The sequence below is a fragment of the Barbus barbus genome (genome assembly GCF_936440315.1).
Source record: "Barbus barbus genome assembly, chromosome: 34".
Lineage (NCBI taxonomy): Eukaryota > Metazoa > Chordata > Actinopteri > Cypriniformes > Cyprinidae > Barbus > Barbus barbus.
The window spans coordinates 19,724,410-19,744,226 of NC_136762.1; the positions used below are offsets into that span (position 1 = coordinate 19,724,410).

At 34.2% G+C, this 19,817-nt stretch overlaps 1 protein-coding gene across 1 annotated transcript; it reads left to right on the plus strand.

The window, feature by feature from the left end:
* Positions 1-3,849: 3,849 nt before the first annotated feature.
* tmprss13a (transmembrane serine protease 13a) lies at positions 3,850-19,295 on the plus strand. The gene is made up of 13 exons (XM_079392780.1): positions 3,850-3,999; positions 7,646-7,829; positions 11,303-11,410; positions 11,519-11,731; positions 12,203-12,329; positions 12,653-12,748; positions 12,836-12,879; positions 13,943-14,105; positions 15,722-15,891; positions 16,073-16,171; positions 17,013-17,155; positions 17,944-18,099; positions 18,216-19,295. The coding sequence occupies exons 1-13, from the start codon at positions 3,982-3,984 to the stop codon at positions 18,228-18,230; spliced, it is 1,536 nt and encodes a 511-aa protein (XP_079248906.1). The 5' UTR covers positions 3,850-3,981; the 3' UTR covers positions 18,231-19,295.
* The last annotated feature ends 522 nt before the right edge of the window (positions 19,296-19,817 follow it).

Sequence of the window (19,817 nt, forward strand, 5' to 3'; positions counted from 1 at the left end):
CACCACAATACTGTAGTACTGAAGTCATATTGATTGCTTACAGATCATAAATGTGTGAACTACAGAAAAAGTAGTTCTCACTTGGGCTGGACAAACTGTATTTATGATGGCTGAATATGTCTTGTCAAATGAGAGGGAACTTTCTGCCAGGAATGGCTGTAAGAGAGGGAACTTTCTGGCAGGAATGGCTGTAACTTCCTCTTTGTCCTTCCTTAGAATGCTTCCTTGTGACAACATTAACACTTCCCCATGTGCTTTCTCCTGACATAGGTTATTTTAGTGCGCCGCTTGCTGCCATATAACAATGAGATTTTCTAAATTAACTGCTTAAGTCATCAAAACACTTATACATTTTTATTATTCTCATTTCTGCTAATATGTGAGGCAGAAACTCCTTCAAGGGTGGAATGAAGCACAACACAACCTCCATGCTAACAACAATAATATTATTATTATATTTTCACACACTCACACTATGAGGTTAGTTTACATGGATAACTAATCCCCTATCATATGTAATTACATTTATTTATTTATTGCAGTAATTGATTATTTTTTTTACCCCCCTCCCCTCTTTATATAATTTCCTTCCTGTCCTACTGGCATCTCCCTGTTCTAATAGAAAGTGTACTAAATGTATTTGTCAACAGCGTCATTTGACAACACTGTATCCAACGAGCATAACTCGTGTCAAACTTAAAAACCTTCATTTTTGCTGTTTTCAAAATGAACAGCCTTGATGTTTTTTTTTTTTCTTCTGCTTTTACTCAAAAACACGAAATGCTCTCATTGTGCAGCGGTGACATCATGAGGTCAATGTGTTAATGTGATTGACTGTGAGCATGTGAGTTCACTGGGGTTGAAAGTGAGACATTCCAACTTCAATGTTCCCACTTCTGACCTCTTCTGGAACATGCCATTAATTAGTTTGTTCAGTTGTGTTTGATCAGGGTTGGAGCTTAACTTTGCAGGAAGGTAGATCTCCAGGAATAAAGGTATCCTGGTTATCCAGGTTAAAACAAAGCTTCCCCTAAAACGTGTTACCTTGAAAGATATTCAGAATGGTTCAAGTGTTTTTTTTTTTTTCTTTGTCATCAGTCAAATGTCTTGCCATGTCCCAACCCTAGCTGTCCTCATCATGAGTCTAAATATATATCCCCTATGTTTACCTGAGTCTTTGCCTGCTGTTGAATGTGTAACCTAAGCCTTTTGAAGTGCATTTTGCATCACAGTAATACTCATAATCAAATACTCACTGAATGTAGAGTCTTCAAAACTTTAAAATGATAGTACTTTACACTGTGAAATTGTTATCTGATATATTAAATAACTATAAAAAAATTTAAAAATCTAATATTATCAACCAAGTGTAATGTGTGCTGTATAACGTGTATGTGACATCACTAGTTACTGTAAATAATAGATATAATGACAGCAACAAACTGTAAATACTGTAATTACAATTATGTGACAAACTTTTGTTTTTGTTCGTTGTACATGATCTTTAGGTGGAAATCAGTGAAGCAGTAACAAGCTTGTATACGCTCACCCCAAAATATTCCAGGTGCAGAAAGTTATGCTTATTAATGGCATAATGTTGATTACCATAAAGATTTAGACATGACCACCCCTTCTTTAACAAAGGAGTTATAATGAGGCATTTACAGTACAGCTGAAGTGAATGAGCCCAATCAATAAGTATTATAGATTATATACATAAGCAGTTTTATCCATTACAACATGATTTTATTAAATTATACGCATTACATTTCTGGTTTTATGTTCTCCAAAAACTAGCCCTGTGAAAATACATTAAACGTGTATTATTGTGATATATTATTGTTATTACAATAATAGCTTATTATTTTAAAATGTGAGCATCAGTACTCCAGTCTTCAGTTAATTTCTTACTATTATCCATAGCTGAAAACAGTTAGGTTTCTTAATATTGTTGTGGAAAACATGATTTATATATATTTATTTGTTTATTGGATTTTTCAATTAATAGAAAGTTCTAAAGAACAGCATTTATTTAATTTACTAAATCTTTTGTAACACTCTAAATGTTGCTACTGTCAATTTTGATTCACTTTTACCCAATGTTATGCATCCCTGTGGAATAAAGGAATTAATAACTTTCAATAAATAAATAAATAACCCCAAACTTTAGAACAGTAGAACACTTAATGTATACAGTGACAGTTTCAGTGAGTCAGAGTTACAGTCGTGTTTTCAGTCAAATCATGTGGATCTTAGTTTCAAAGTAGTCACTTTTCTCTTTTGTTGATACAATAAATATCTGAATATACATTCTTTATCTCACTGTGTTTTAAGCTTTGTGTTACAGTGCAAATAGCCAATGAAAGAGGTGATGTAACCTATCTTTTGCCTTCATTATAGCCTGCCTTAATTTGTCAGTTTTTCTAGAATTCATTGTTTGGTTTATATTCGATTACATAATTCAATAAATAAAGGTTGTCTCACGTCTGTCATATAGAGATGTGTTCACAAAGCGTGTTCATGGTCAAACATATACTGTACAAACAAGATAAGGAAGTTCAAATAAATTCTAAGAATTCTTTCCTTGACCAGAGGCGATGGGGAGTGTAATGAAAAGAAGCTCAGTGACGGTGGATGACTGATGGAGAGAGATGTTGAATTACATGCTTCCTTTTCTGCCTTGTCATTCTCCCTTTGTGAGGTTCAGTGTTGATGAACAGATGATCACATGATGATGAACAACTCTTTCACTCATGAGAATGTTCTCATGCAGTGATTCTGAAAAAAAAAGACTGAAAATAGCAGAGATTCAATGTTAAACTGGTCCAATTTCATTTCAGCAGCGTTTAAACAACAACAACAACAATAATAACAGTAATAATATAAATAATATGTAGAAGAAGAATGGTTTAAAATGAGAGCGTAACAAAATAGAGTGACGGGAAATCTTATTCTGCATAAAATGTTAGCTTTTTTGTTTTTCTTGGCTTGGTTTGATCTGTTTGTCCATTTTCCAAACCACTTGTAAAAGCAGGGAAACATGAATGGCTAGCATTTAAATTAAATTAAATTAAATTAAATTAAATTAAATTAAATTAAATTAAATTAAATTTAATTTTAATTTTAATTTTAATTTTAATTTAATTTAATTTAATTTAATTATATTTTCGTTTATTTTATTTATTTGTATTTATTTGTATTTTATTTATTTATTTATTTTTTAAATTTATTAGATTATTTATTCTTTATTTATTTATTTATTTTTTATGGGGTGAGTAGAAAGTGCTGCAAAAATGTGCATCTAATATATTTTGGACATTTTTATATCTAATTTACTGTATATTAGATGTACAGACAAATTTCAGATATTACCATACAACCATATGGTTATATAACCATAGCAAAATGTAATTATTCCTGTGATGGCATATTTCAAACTTCCTTTCAACTTTTCAGTTAAAGTTCTTCATTATTTAATTAACCTTCATTTCATTGTGCTAATTTATTGTTTGTGATATACCTGAATTATTAAACATTATTATAATTTTAGACAGTTTTGAACTAGGCGTTTGAAACCAACTCAACCACAAGTATAAAAAGTACTAAGTAAATCAATGTTTTACAATATTCATTAGGTCTGCTTATTGCACAACAATGATTTTGTTTTAAGAACTTTCCAACAAGGACTTTATTTTGATGCAAGGCTATTTTGAGCTCATTGTTTCCACATGAGCCAGAGGGAAGGTGAGGGTAGAGCGTCCAGGGCTCTAGTGTCGTGAAACTGGTCGGGCAGGTAGATATGACACTGGCATTCCTCCTATGAGACTAAAAGAGGGAGGATAAGAGGGCAGTCCTAACTATGTCTTGAAAAGCAAGTCAGCAATAGAAAAGAGGGTCTTTGGTATTGCAGAGACAGATTGAAATCCCGCCCACCCTACACAGACACTTTGGATCTAACCATAGTCCTCATTCCTGTTTCCAATGGCAGACAATGATACGGTAAGACAGAATCACAGAGATTTGGCTGCAAAGTGAAATCTTTCAGTTTTATTTGACCTATGTTTTTTTTTTTTCACGTTACAGATTTTAAAGTTCTCTATTGTGTGGTCTATTTCAGTGGTCTGTTCAAATGAATGCATTTTTATTATAATTGCACCTGGTCATATAAATGCATTTGAGTCTGGCTTGCATGTACTGTCGGGGTCTCGAACACTCAAGAGAGACTTGAGCTGGTTTTGCTTTGTTAAAACAATGAAATATAAATTATGACTGCAAATAAAAATATAAAGCCAGTCAAGTAACTAAATAATCAAGTGTACATAACCTCGTGATTTTAGATAGTTAAAACATTAATAAAGTCCCACTAAAGGCTTTTATTTTTGTAAAGTGGAACTTTTTTAACATGCATACATTGTTTCACTTGTGGCATCTCATTTTTTGTGCATTTTCCTCCTTCATTGTTTAGCCTGTTTACTGATAAATATTTATTTGAGTTATAAATGAACTAACAATTAACAATACTTTTAAAGCATTTATTAATCGATGATAAATCCAACATTTACTAATATTTTATTAAAATCAAAAATTGTATCAGGTACTTAATGAATCTGAAATAACATTTAATTTTTGTATTAACGTCCATTAACAAAGGTGAATAAATACTGCAAATGTGTTGCTCATAGTTAGTTAATGCATTATTAACCGATACTAATTGAACTTTATTGTAAAGGGCTACCTATATGATTAGATTTATTTAAGCTTATGGTGATAATCTACTGCTCATATAAAATCTTACTATAAAGAGTTAAAGGTAATGCATTCAAATATTATATTTCATTTATTATTTACTGCCACAGCTTGCTGCTAACTGTTTTATATAATTGCTAGTCTCTCTCTTTTAGATAAGGGTGAGAGTTTTGACAAACCAGTTCCTCCACATTGAACTGGAAACATTCTCATTCTCTATTTCAGCTTCAAACACAACAAAGTGAGACCTAAACCACATCTCATTTGTCGAATGCAGGCGCAAACCTTAAGTATTATTATTTGATGGTGTTTATCCTGATATTGGATAATTTCAGATGTCTACAGTAGATCACCTGCAGAAAAATGACATGTTTTAAAGCCAACTGAGCTTTAAGAATGAATTTAAAGAAATCTGGTATGTTGAGGTAGTTAAGTAACACTCTCATTATCCTACATGGACAGAGAGAAACCCACTGTTCATTCTGGACTAAAACTGGTCTGTATTGTTTGGGTATGTCAGTTGAAGACTGTGACTCATTATTCTAGTTAAGTAGTTTTAATAATAGTAGTACTCAAGAAACCATTACTGAAATATTTGCTCAAAGGTTTCAAATTAGAATTACTCACAATAAATATGACATTAATTAATAATATACTCTCTAATACTCTTTATTATGACTGATTCATATTTGACATCATCAAGTTGGCACTGCACTAAAAATGTGACTGGTCTAGTCCATTTTTGCTGACTGGACAGGTTGAACAGGCTAAAAAAAAAAGGATCAAGCAGGCAGACAGTAATCAGAAAATCAATTCCTGGTCGAGCTTTATGCTGTATTGTGACACTACATGAGTGGTTTCTATGGTGCATGTAAACTACATGAATACAACATGAATTCAATACATCTAAGGACCAGGAGACACACCTACCAAATCCTGGCAAGGTGTGAAACCCGCAGCATTGTGGTGACATGGCAAGTGTAAACAAACGGTTTAGTATTATTATTTGGTCAAGCAGTGCAAGCACTTACACACCTACTCACTGGACTGAAGAGGGACATCTTCTGAAAGTGACAGAGAAAGAGGCCATTGAAATGGAAATTCAAGTGAGGTAGTCTGTGGCCTTCAAAGTACACTGTAAAAAAAAAAAAGTTGAGCCAATTTAAAATTTTAAGTCAACCAGCTTCAGCAGATTTTTGAGTTTTCTCAACTTATATTTGTAGGCGATTCTCAACTTTTTTCTCCACAAAGAGTTGAGAATCTTCTCAACTTTTGAAAGGGTAAACAACTTTTCTAAGGGTAAATAACCGGTGACAGAGTGTTTAGGAGTAGACGAACACTGCCACGACAATATTACATAAATACTGAAGTGCTATGACGTAATTTTTCTACAGTCATTATCTGTGATAGAAGATAATAGCGTCAGTTGCAAAAACCCAAATCAGTGCTCATTCACACGAGTGACAATCGTTACATTTTTAGAGACAAGCTGATGCATATCTAGAACTGCTCGAGATCCAGGTCCTGTGGTGTGTTGTCCACATCCTCAAATTTTTGGGAAAACCATCGAAATCAACGTGAAAATCTTGAATGATTCTTTTGAGTCTAGTTCATTTCATTTGTGGGAAGATTTGATTCTCGAGTTCAGCTCATTGATTATTGATTCGCTAGCAACATTGAAAGGCTTGAGGGAAATATATAGTATAATACTAGACAAGACCACTTATATTTGCATAATTTTTAATGTCATCATCAGAAATGAACATTTTGCATTACACAGAAGAAATAAAGTTATACGAGTTTGGAATGACATGACAATGAAAACAATATACTTTTACTGAACTATTCCTGTAAATATAAATACTTCCTGTAATATATACATCCAGAAGAAGAGGCACTCTGCATTCCATTGTTGCGCTCACAAGGAAGCAATCCATTTCATCCTAGTGACCAAACTTGTTTATGTAGGTTACAGATCAGCATAGTGACATCAACACTTAGTCTTGAGGAAAGGCTGGCAGATTGCCTTTGACAAAGTCTTTCGTAATAAGCAGTTTTCCAAGCTGCATGTCTAATGCAAATGGTATTTTAGATGAAGTTTCAAATATTGAGCAGATTGGCAGCATAGAAGGATTTTATGATGGAGCATGCGGTCAGTGCAAACACTTGGTCTCAATAATCAGGTTTCAGTAATCACCCCAATTCAGTGACCAAAGAATCTAATTATATGCTACAAAAAATGATTTTTTTTTGTTTCAAAGTTCAACAAGAACAAAGATTATTGGAATACTTTTTGCAAGAAAATACTTTTTCAGTCTTTATTCTTCAAAATTTTGAATTTATTATAATGTGTTACTTTCCGCTTTGTAATTAACTGTGACATTTACTTGTAATTTTACTAGTGAAAATAGTTTGTACATCTTACTATTTTTCAGTGCACTTTCCGTTCACATTGATCAGTTTCTGATCCATAAATCCATTTGAGCCATTTCACATGGCTATACATCAAAAAAAAAAAAAAAAAAAAAGATTTTATGCCGACGTTGATTTTTAAAGCATATCTTTTTTTGAAGAGATTTTTCAAACTATAATCAAGGTTACGGTGAAAGAAAACAAAACTAAAACTAGACCAGAACTACAAGTATATTGACATATCTGTTATGGCATTTGACTAGAATGTAGAACTCAAAGAATTCTGGTGTGGGAGGAAAGTAAAGGCATTTCAATTATTTAGGACAAGGTACACAAACAAATTGTAAGAGCACTGTGTGGCATCTTTCGTGTTTTAAAATGATAATGCTTTTACAAAAAAAAAAACTTCTCAAACCTCACCAACCATAATAGAGCTAACTGAAAAGTTTATAATCATTTATGAAAACTTTCACTTTTTCTTTTGTAGAAGGACCCTCCTCCACCATACTACTCTGTGGCAGCGGACCCACAGACACCTCCTATGACATACGAGGAGGTAATTCGTCAGGAAAAATATGGGTTCACACAGAAATCTGTGCCATATTATGTTCCAAAGGATCCAACACCAGTACAGGTAGACGCTGTCATCATCACCACACAGCATGTTGTTGGTATGTACTGAATCTCTTCAGTAACTCCGGTTTGGTGCAACTGTGAAAAATAGCTTCCTATGTAATCTGCTCTTGCTAATTGAAGCTAATATCTGCAAACTGTTTTTACAAATTGATCATAATCAAAACAGAGAGGGCAACTGACCCTTCACCGGGAGTTTGAATGAAAGGCGATCTGACCAATCATAATGTCTAATCTGCATTTTGTACCCTTTTTAATAAACATTTTGTGGCTTGTTAAGTGTTAAGTCAAGACATTTACAAATATGATTAAAAGATGAATATGGGACAAAACTACAGAATGTCACATTTTATTTTATTGGGTGATTCAACACAGATGTTTCACCAGCTAAGAAGTTCAGCACTTTTAGAGTTTCATCCCTCTATCTGATGTGATCATAAGTATTGCAACAGTTGCCTCACAGGTCTTTCTAAGTGATCAGCTGTGTCCTGTTGCATTAATTCTTCAGATATTAAAAGCAGGGAATGTGTCGTATCAGTTATATCCATTACTTCTGCATTCTGAATCTTGCATTCGATGATGACACACAAACCAGGATGAAGATGAGGGAGCTGACTTTGAGAGAAAAGCAAGCAATTTGGATGCTAAAAGAAAAGAGGAAGTCAGCTAGAGCTCTAGCAAAAACAAAGGGCATGGAGAAATCAAGAGTTTGGAAACCACCAGCGACACCAGCAACCAACAACGACCTGATTGGCTGAGAAAACAACAGTAGTTGATGACAGACAAATCATAAAAGCTGTGAAAATGAATCCTAAAAGATGTGTCTGTAAAATCACCAACAACTTCCAGAAAGCTGGAGTGATGCTCTGACAATCTACTGTCCTCAGGAGACTTTGACACAGAATTACAGATGCTACAGCAAGATGCAAACCTCTGACCAGCACCAAAAATAGAAAGGCAAGATTAGAGTTTGCAAAAAAGCACAAAGGTGAGCCAGAAGAGTTTTGGTACTGTGTCAATGGACCGATGAGACAAAGATGAACCTTTATCTAAGTGATGGGAAAAAATGTGGAGAAAAAAAGTGAACTGCAATGATCCCAATCATACAGCCTCATCTGTAAAGCATGGTGGAGGTGGTGTCATGGCATGGGCGTGCATGGCTGCCTCTGGAACAGGCCCTCTCAACTTTACTGATGACTTAATTTATGATGACAGTAGCAGAATGAATTTGGAAGGGTACAAAACAATCTTGCTTATACTAATATTCAAGAAAATGCCACCAGATTCATTGGGAAGTGCTTCATATTGCATCAGGACAATGACCCAAAACACCCTGCCAGTTCAGTCAAGGAATTTATAAGGGCAAAGAAATGGAAAGTCTTAGATTGCCCAAGTCAATCTCCAGATTTAAATCTGATTGAACATGAATTTCACCAGCTGGAGAGGAGAGTAAAGGCAGAAACTCCCCAAAACAAGCAACAATTGGAATTGGCTGCATTAAAGGCTGGGAAAAGCATTTCAAAGGATGAGACCAAGAGTCTGGTGATGTCTATGGGTCACAGACTCGCTGCTGTGATTGTGCACAAGGGATCTGCATCTAAATAATAGTTTTTAATATTTTATATCTGCCTTATGTACAACTGTCCCAATACTTATGCTCACATCAATGAGTGGGATAAAGTCTAAGTGCTGTTCTTTTTATTTGGTAAAACATATGTTACCCTGGATCACAAAATCAGTCATAAGGGTCAATATTTTGAAAAATTAAGATCATCTGAAAGCTGAATAAATAAGCTTTCCATTGATGTATTGTTTGTTAGGATCCATTGATGTATTGTTTGTTTTGGATGCGATACAACTATTTGAATATCTGGAATCTGGGGGTGCAAAACAATCTAAATACTGAATAAATCACCTTTAAAGTTGTCCAAATTAAGTTCTTAGCAATGCATTTTACCAATCAAAAAATAAGTTTTAATATGTTTATGGTAGAAAATTTACAAAATATCTTCATGGAACATGATCTGTGTATAATGTTTACTATGTGGAGACGTGCTGATATCGCGTTTGGTCTCGTTCTGTCTCGCGTATCTTGTTAGTGTCTGTGCTTGCTTGGCCATTTGTTGTGGAAAAATAAGGAAAGTGTGTCCAGCTAAATTCAATCAGTATTTTGTTAGATGGGTATAAAAAAGCTTAGTTTACTGCGGCAGTGGTCGCAGCAGTTGTAATTTTTTTGGTGTTAGAATCATTATTATACTCCTATTATACCTTTTCTTCTTTAATATTTAGAATTTTTTTTAGCTTTATTTTTTGTTTTTCATTTAAATGTTAAGTTTTGAAATTGTGTTGTAAGCATTTGTCATTTTTATTTAATTTCTTTATTTTTAAAATGTGTATAGGTAGTATTTATAGTTTTAGCTTTTAGTTTTGGATCTGTTTGTAGTTGTTTTAATACAACAATTGATTGCTTCTGTTGTCCTCATTTGTAAGTCGCTTTGGATAAAAGCGTCTGCTAAATGTCTAAATAATAATAATAAATAATGATCTTTACTTAATATCCTAATGATTTTTGGCATAAAAGAAAAATTGATAATTTTGACCCATACAATGTATTTTTGGCTATTGCTAAAAATATACCCCAGCGACTTAAGACTGGTTTTGTGCTCCAGGGTCACATATGTGTTGAACCAGCTAATAATAAAATGTGGCATTCTGTAGTTTTGTCTCATATTCATATTTTAATCATATTTGCAAATATCTTGACTCCACAATGAACAGAGCAATTTTGTCTTTACTGTTCCAGTACTTATGGAGGGCACTGTATATTTTACTGTACTTAAGTGTTTATGTTTGAATACGTTTCTATTACAACAACCATTTAAATGTTTATATTTAAACATTATGATTGGTCACATTACCTGTCAATCAAACTGCCGGTGAAAGCTCAGCTGCTGAAAAATAAGAATGTTCAAGAAAAGAAATCTTACAAATTGTGTTTACAAAGCATGTTTTTTTTGTTTTTTTTGTGTTAGAAATGTACTGTTTATGTTCTTCTTCTTACACTATATAGATGCACACACACAATGTCAATTGGTGAAGCCATATAAAAGTTATACCTCCTGACAACCTGATCTAACATGAGCAGATGCCAGTCTCTAATTATCTTTTCATATCAAACACTAATTATATTTTAAAACTTCATCAGATATTTTCTTTAAGAAACAAAATGAAAAATTATGCCAAATGATTACCTCAAGAATTATCTACATTATATTCTCCAGACACCTATACATTTTTACTTCAAACCCCCACCAATAGACTTTAATTTCAATTGAAATAAAATGAAAAAAGAAAAATTGGAAACGTGTCCATGATAGACAAGGTGCATATTTGTCTTTATAAACTGCATTTTTTAATTAATGTACAGTCCTTGACTACAATGACAGGGCTACATACTTTCAATCGTAAATGTGAGAGGTTAGTTGAGTATGAATTGTTCTTGTTCCTTTAGTTCCTCCAAAAAGGCAGAAGTCTTTTGGACGGAGTGCCAGCTGTTGGGGAGGATGGATAGGTGCGCTGCTGGTGTTGTCTCTCATTGGACTGGCCATCTGGCTTGGAGGTAAGGGAGGGGATGTATCTGTAATGACAGGACACACCATTAATGCTTCCCTTGTAAATAAACCCCTCTCCTCTTTTTTCTCTTTACCACTCTTACTTATGTGGATAGTGCGTTATGGATCCAAGTCATATTCTGGACATTATGAGAATGACTGCAGGGGACAAGATTGCAAAGAACAGGAACATGACAGCGATTGCAGAGGAAACGACTGCAAGGAAGAAGAACACCACAAGATAGAAGATGACAACACCTGCTCGAACTCCTCCGAGCAGTGTGATGGCATCCAGAACTGTCAACAGGCCGCTGAAGAGACAAACTGCGGTGAGAATACTCTCTACAGCAAAGAGGCTGACAATCAGATATATAACTGATTCTTTCAGGACACAACACAGAGAAATTAGTGGTTGAGTGGTTCAGATTTTCAGCTTTGGCTTTAAAGTGAAATTGCAAGGATGGCATGTCTAGATAAGGAAACTAGATTTCAAGATTAGTGAGAATCCGTACTGCTCTGAGAAAAGCATTTACTGTACACAGCAAGGCCTCTATTTACTGTATTATGGCACACGCTGTTGAAAGCTGCACTGCTGGTTACATTGCAAAAAACTAAAAATCTTTAAAACAACATTATTTACTTTTGGATATTTAGAAACAATATTGTGTGAGATAATAAGACCCATGGAAACAAAATTGCTTTGGCAAATTACTGAAATAAATGAGATGAATACTAAATATAAAATACTAATCAAGGAAATGTAATTTCATTGTTTTAACGTTCCTCTTTAATATTCTCAGTGAGATTTGGTGAAGGTGGAGTGTTGCAGGTCAGAACTGCTCAGGATGGTCGATTCCTTCCAGTGTGTTATCAGGGATTGGATCAGAGTTATGCTGACCAGATATGTGAACAGCTTGGCTTTAGAAGGTAAACATAATTAAAAATAAAAAAAACAATGACTGACAAGAATATTTCAGCCAAAAATGAAAATTCAGCCATCATTACATCATTATCTTTTGAAGAATAGTCCATATGACTTGTACATTCTGTTTTATTATTCTGTGTTCCATGGTGGAAAATGAAGGTCATACAGGTTTGGAAAATTATGAGAGATTTATTTCTGGGTGAACTATCGCTTTAATGCGTTAATGCATCTGAACACATTGGTCCAGATATGACCAAATATGAATCTTGTCCCAACAACAACAAGTATTTTAATATAACTGATGCCTCGGGTTTCTGTTACTTAGGGCTTATGCATCAAATCCAGTGGATAGCAAGATGTCTGTTGCCCTTACTGTAGGACCAAGATCAGCCAAACTAATACAGGGTCTGGTCAATGTCAGGTAAGACTAGATTATATCAGAGCAGATGTTTTGTTTTGTCAAGATAACAGTAGTACATAATGTATTTTGTGATTTTTGTTTGTTCAGTTTGGGCTGTCAGGATGAGAAAGCAGTCTCACTTGAATGCATGGGTAAGAATAAATCTATTTTTATTAAACCACCAGTCATATTTAGTCTCAGTTTAGGTCTAATTACTGTGATGCATAACTAAATGATACACATGATTAGGGGTGTAACGGTACACATATGACGGTTAGGTGCGTACCTTGGATTTAACGTCACGGTTTGGTATGATTTCGGTACAGCAGGGGGAAAAACTAAACTTTTTTTTTTTTTTTTAATAAACACCGGTTTACTGAACAAGTTGCTCTTTCTTTATAAAAGGTAAATGTATATAGTAGTTAAAATTTTGTTAGTGATAAAAATCTACCTCAGTTTATGTTTAAAACTATAGGGAGCCCTTTTACATTATAAGCTTACAATTAGGCCTAACAATTTAACCCAAACTTAAATTTAATTACTATTTATTTTTAAATAGATAATCAACACTCAACTTAAAAAAAACAAATTATAATAATTCTAGGTTATTTATTAAAATATATTCAATTACACACTGGCTGTCATAGCATGTTTCCCTAACAGATTAATTTAAACATACATTAAATAAATAAGACTAACATATATGAGTATATGGTGTAATATTTCGCAAAATGCTCCTCTCTAGACTTCATTTCTCTAGTGAACTAACGAGCTGTGGACACTGATGACTTGCTGAGGTAAATTAAATGCTAGGGTGAAATTGTATTTCCATGCTGTTTTGTTGATGTCTTTCTACAGTTGAAACACTGATTGAGCAATTATATGAGGCATGAGATGTTCAGTCATGTTTAAAACTAGTAGTACAGAGGAAGGAATGATCGTGTTCACTCGCGCTCCGCTCTGCACAATTCTGCAGCGCTTCACGGCTCAGACACGGGAACCAGAGCTGATCAAAAAAACACTGTATTGTTCAGTACACATGCGTACCGAACCGAAAGACCCTTACCGGAATGGTTTGTTACGTGTACCGTTACACCTCTACACGTGATACATGTGCGTAAACCTTATTAACTATATTTGTTTTTGTGGATGAGTAAATGGATGATTCTTCCCATGTTGAACTATGGAATTAAGAGGTTTTTCTTCTTTTTTCAGACTGTGGCAAGCAGCAAAGTGCCTCCAGGATCATAGGGGGCAGCGCCTCTCAGATTGGCCAGTGGCCTTGGCAGGTTAGCCTGCATTACAGTGGAAGCCATGTTTGTGGTGGATCACTCGTCTCTCCAGACTTTGTTGTGTCAGCTGCCCATTGCTTCCTAGGGTTGGTATTCACTCATTCAGCTAGTGGTGGGAGGAACAAAGTTTTTCAAATCTCTAAATCAACTAAACCAATTGCTTTACAAAATGATGCACTACCTGTGTGTTTGAGAAACTGTCAATTAGAAGCAATTAAACATAATTATCCTTTTATGTAACGTGCGAAAAAGTATTCAAATTAAATTTATTCAAATTAACCTACCCTATAAAACTTATCCAAAATCAGTAAAAATATCAGACACTCCAATGCTATTTCATGACCAATTTGTATGTTTTTTTTAGAGGTGGCTAATTTGTATGAATTTGTATGACCTCTCTCGTACGATTTTGTACGTTGTCTGTTAGGGATAGGTCTAGGGGCGGGGTTAGGGGTGGCCGTTTGTACAAAATCCTACGAATTTGCCACCTCGTAAAATACAAATGATTTTCCACAAAATGTATAAATTTGTATGAGCCAGGGTTCAAGGTTTCATTCATGGGTTTAGATCAATGGCATCTAGCACAGAACCATCATAACTTTGAACATTTTTGAAACCAAGGTTCGAAAAAGTATGACGTAACGAAGCCTCGTTTGCTGAAGGGAGGGGGGAGTGGTGTGTGGCCAAGTATGGTGACCCATACTCGGAATTTGTGCTCTGCATTTAGCCCATCCAAGTGTACACACAGTAGTGAACATACACCCGGAGCAGTGGGCAGCCAATGCTGCGGCGCCCGGGGAGCAGTTGGGAGTTCGGTGCCTTGCTCAAGGGTCTCACCTCAGTCGTGGTATTGAGGGTGGAGAGAGTGTTGACTCCCTCCAGCTACAATCCCTGCCGGACCTGAGACTCGAACCCACGACCTTTGGGTTACAAGTCCGACTCTCTATCCATTAGGCCACGACTGCCCCTGAAGTCACATGACTTGGCAAGTTCGTTACAAGCTCCAAATCTCAAAAAAAAGTATTTGCAAATATTTCATAGCTTCATGAAGCAGTGTTTCAAAAGTGCCCTCCCCTACATTCAGCACAAATTAACAGCCATGTTTATTAATTTGAAGGACACTTTAAAGGGGTCATGAACTGCCTTCTTTTTTTTGTACTGTTCTCTGTGGTCCACTTATAATGTTATCAAAATGTTTACATAAAAAAACATCATAAATTATAAGTAGACCTAATAGGCTATTGTCTCTCCTGTTTTTGATCCTGAAATGAATCCGTGGTAAAATGAAGTGAACAAAGGACCAAGTATTTACTTTATTAAAAATAAAATTCATCAAATAAATTTTATCCTTTGGTTTCTGCATAGACCTGTTTGCTGCGGTCTTCATTTACCTACATGTGCAAATTGGTGGGCGGGGCTAAACAGGCAGTGATGTAGAAGCAGGCGTTGATCTTCTTCTACAGAGGCAGTGTTTAGCCACACTACTAAATCATAAAGTGGCACATTCCACAACTAATCTAAACAAAGATGCTAATCTAATGTTCTAGAAGTTTAGCAACAGGAACTAACATGTTCAATAGCCAATGTGTATTATTTTAATTGCTTTGATTTTCAGCAAGTATTTAGAATTTATTTTAATCATTCTTTTTTCCCATTATAACATTTATTGAAATAAACATGATTTTTTTTTTCTTGATTCCAGCTCAATGAAGAATTCTGAAAATTGGCGTGTCTATGTTGGGACTATTTCCCAGAGTGCCCTTCAGATCCCCTACCTTGTGAAGAAGATCACAGTGAATGAGAACTACAAAAGTAACAACAATGATTATGATGTCGCCTTGCTGAAACTCAGTAGTCCTGTTACCTTCTCCAGTAAGTTGGGTTTTCTTGATGAAATAGTTCCCCCTAAAATGACAATGCACTGCTTTTATTTTTCTACAGTGAAACCATTTAGCACCCATAAAGTACCACAAATATAGTATTTATGGTGTATGGCTCTATATATACTCCATATTCCTAATATTCTATAGTAACATTTATCTTCTCATTACAGGCACTGTGCAGCCAGTTTGCTTTCCTACATTTGACCAAACCTTTTCTGATGGATCAGTGTGCTGGACATCTGGCTTTGGGACAACACAAGAGGGAGCAGGTACAGACAGATAGACAGATAAAAATGAGAATGAATGAAAATGGAAGAGGAGGAGAAATAGGACAAAGTGTAACACCATGTGTGATTATGTGTTATACAGAAGGTAAACATAGAACATGTAGTGATTCACAAAACGCCGAAAATAAAATAAAATAAAATAAAATGAAATGAAATGAAATAATTAAAATTAAATAAAACAAATCAGAAAATTAATATATCTCTTGCATGTGATATTTATATTCTGACAATTATTACACAATAAATATAATATATAATGTTTTAATAATATATGTAATAACATAATAATATAATAATTATTATATTTTATTTTATAATAATTATTTAAATTGTAAAATACTGTATGTATACATTATAATAGTATTGTGTTGCCTTTAAATAACGCTGATATTGTTATATATTTTATTTTTTATCCTTTTTTTCCAAAAAGGATAATTTTGATGAGAATAATAACAATCATTATTGAGAATTACCAATAAATTAAAAAGTAAAGCATCTGAACACATTACAGTCATAAATCATAAAAATAATGTCACAGTATAAAAATAAATAAATAAAAATTCTTAAACGTCCTAACAAATTATTTAATTTTATTTATGAAAAAATGCAATCTATATAAGAAATATTCTTAAAATATTATTATAAAATAATACATTGAACAATTAAAACCTTTTTTTTTTATTTTTTTTTTTTATTCATATTTACAGTTTGAAAATGCAGATTTGATCTTAGAACTCTGCCAATGTTACAGCTCTCAATGTCTATTGTCTTCTTTGAAGCTTTTAGCTGACCTTGACTGTGAGCATTTCCTTTGCTCTCACAGACCGTGCCTCTACAAGCCTCATGGAAGTGACAGTGAATATCATCAACACTCATCTGTGTAACAGCAGTCAGGTGTACCGTGGGGCCATCAGCAAGAATATGATATGTGCCGGTGATATGAATGGGGGCCGGGACTCCTGTCAGGTGGGTCTACCTCAGCTACTAGAGCACAAGTGACCTCAGGCAAATACATTATTCACTGGCCAGGTCTCTCCCAGTGCTTCTTTGTCTCATGACATTGATTTATTCTGGTTTGGGCAAATGCTTTATGCTGTTGTTCACAGTTCTACAACTGCTTTTTATTCAACCAAGTATGCAGTGCATGATTAAATTTGCTTTAAGAACTACTTTCTATAAATTATATATATATATATATATATATATATATATATATATATATATATATATTATAGGTTCAATGACGTTACACCCAAATTTTCTGTCTTATTAATTATTCAAAATAAAAAATAAAAAATATATATTTATTTATTTTTGTAAAAAAAAATATTTTGTCATATGGTGCAACTAACATAAAAAAACAATAAAACAGGAAAAGATATCAACAGGAGGATCAACATCAATAAGTCTCTTGAAATATCATTTAATTTGATCATATTATGACATGGCAAAGTTAGGTTAGATTGCAAAATGTCATGTGGTGGAAATCCACACTGAAATAAGGATATTTATGAAATAATGAGTTAAAACTGTTTCTATACAATAATATATAAAATACCTTGCGTTAAAAACTTTTTGGAAAAAAAAGTGGTATAGTTTTTTTAACAACATAAACTGAAAATGAGTACTTTTCTAAGAACTATTTATTATACTTTACTAATTACAATTTTTAATAATTGTTATACATGCGTGTGCACAATGATCTGAAGTCCATGTTCCATTTGCTTTCTCTCTGTCCTTGTCACTGGTCTCAGGGGGACAGTGGAGGTCCGCTGGTGTGCAAGGGGGATAAAAACCGCTTTTATCTGGCTGGAATTACGAGTTGGGGAGCTGGATGTGGACAAAGACAAAGACCAGGAGTATATAGCCGAGTGACCAGCCTTCTGCCCTGGATCTACAGCAAGATGCAGGTAGGAGAAACAACATGGACAACATCATCCAACATGAGGCCACATAGTTTGTTAATTCATAATATTGTTATTTTACAGCCATACTTTCTCTTAACCTGTCTATATTGTTATCTTAGCAAGAGAAGCCCTGATGTCTCTCTTCTGTATAATGTGTCCATTCCTGAGGACAACAATGGACACAGCGAAAAAGATGAAGGACAGCGCAATGCACTTTGACATGGGACAATGTTGCAATATATGTAGCCACAATTGGACAAAGACTTTATTAATCCCACATTCTCAAGAAAGAAAACAATAAAACAACTCATCCAGGGAAAGCAGAGCTCCAGGCACTGAGGAACCTGTGGTCCCTTTCTGACACTGTGATTTCCTCATTCTTTTCTTTGCATTTGTACTGTAAGTTCAGGGCACAGCTGCTGAATCTGAGCCTTTGTTGCCTCTTTGTATTGGTATCCTTGGTACATGGTATCCTTGCACTGATTCTACAAAATAATATTGGGAGTATTCTGAAAATATGTATTTAATAACCAAAGGGGTGTTAATCTTGTTTGAAAACCAGTGTCTATGAACGATGATAAAATGTGGTTGTATTGTTTTAGCCCATGTGAAGGGTCAGTCCTTTTCTATTTCTGATTAATACAGTTTCTTTATAAATCATGCCAAAATGGATGCAGTTTGTGCTTTATTCTCTGATTGCAAAATAAATAAAGAAATAAAATTAAATAATATAGGGGAGAACGGGGTGAGCTATGAAACATTCTGTATCTCATTGGGCAGTAACCACTATTGCACATTCAGATTTCCAGTGCAACACTTCAACTGAAAGAGTGTGAGGTAAGATATGTAAACACTTAATATTTGGCAACTATTTTACAATAAAAATGTTACACAACCAAGACTAATATCCAGTTATGCAACTTTTGTCAAATTTTGACATTTCGAATTAAAATATACAATTTAATGTATTTAAAAAAATGCAATTGAATGTGACAAGAAAAAAATAAATAAATAGCAGAGACATTTTCCGGGTGTTAAGAGTAAGAGTGAATATCTCAAATTCTTGAAACATTCAATACTTTTTTTCTTTTCTTTTTTTTGTATCCAAGGCATTCAGTTATGTATCTATGCAGCAACTGACTTTCAAAAATAAATCCATGTTCAGAAATATTCACTGGAATAAAAAGTGTCTCGACTAGTACCTGTGATTGCGTTTGAGGCTACCCAAATCCTGGGTAAAACATTATTGCAGAATCACCTTTGTAATAGATGTTTCTCCTAAAACAGCTTTAAATAAAAAAAACAGACAACTGTTGATATAGCCTACATTATGACAAAGCCATGATGTTGCTAGCATAGTTAAGATAATTTGGCCTTGAGAGATTGTTCATATTGAAATCCCAAACTTTTGATTGACTGTCCTAATCTATCCAAATTTGAGCACAGATGTGAGAGCAAAACTTTGAGATATTGTTGAAATCTCTGAGGTCGCACATCAGTCTTTTTTGTTTCAGGAGAATCATCTGAGAAGCTGAAGAGTTCAGTAAAAGTTTTCAGTTAAAGCTTTGCATTATGACTAATTGCTGTTTAACAGAAACAGCAGAAATATATCGCATTTGTGAGAACAAAAGAACAGTAGCCTATTGAATCATTTTGTAGAGTCACTGTGAAAGGCTCTGCACAGACTTTTAGATACGCCTTGAAGACTTGTGTTGCTCTTA

Coding starts and splice junctions, on each gene's coding strand:
- tmprss13a (XM_079392780.1), top strand. Junction 7,830..11,302: donor CACCACACAGCATGTTGTTG/GTATGTACTGAA, acceptor TTGTTCCTTTAG/TTCCTCCAAAAAGGCAGAAG. Junction 17,156..17,943: donor GGGGCCGGGACTCCTGTCAG/GTGGGTCTACCT, acceptor CACTGGTCTCAG/GGGGACAGTGGAGGTCCGCT.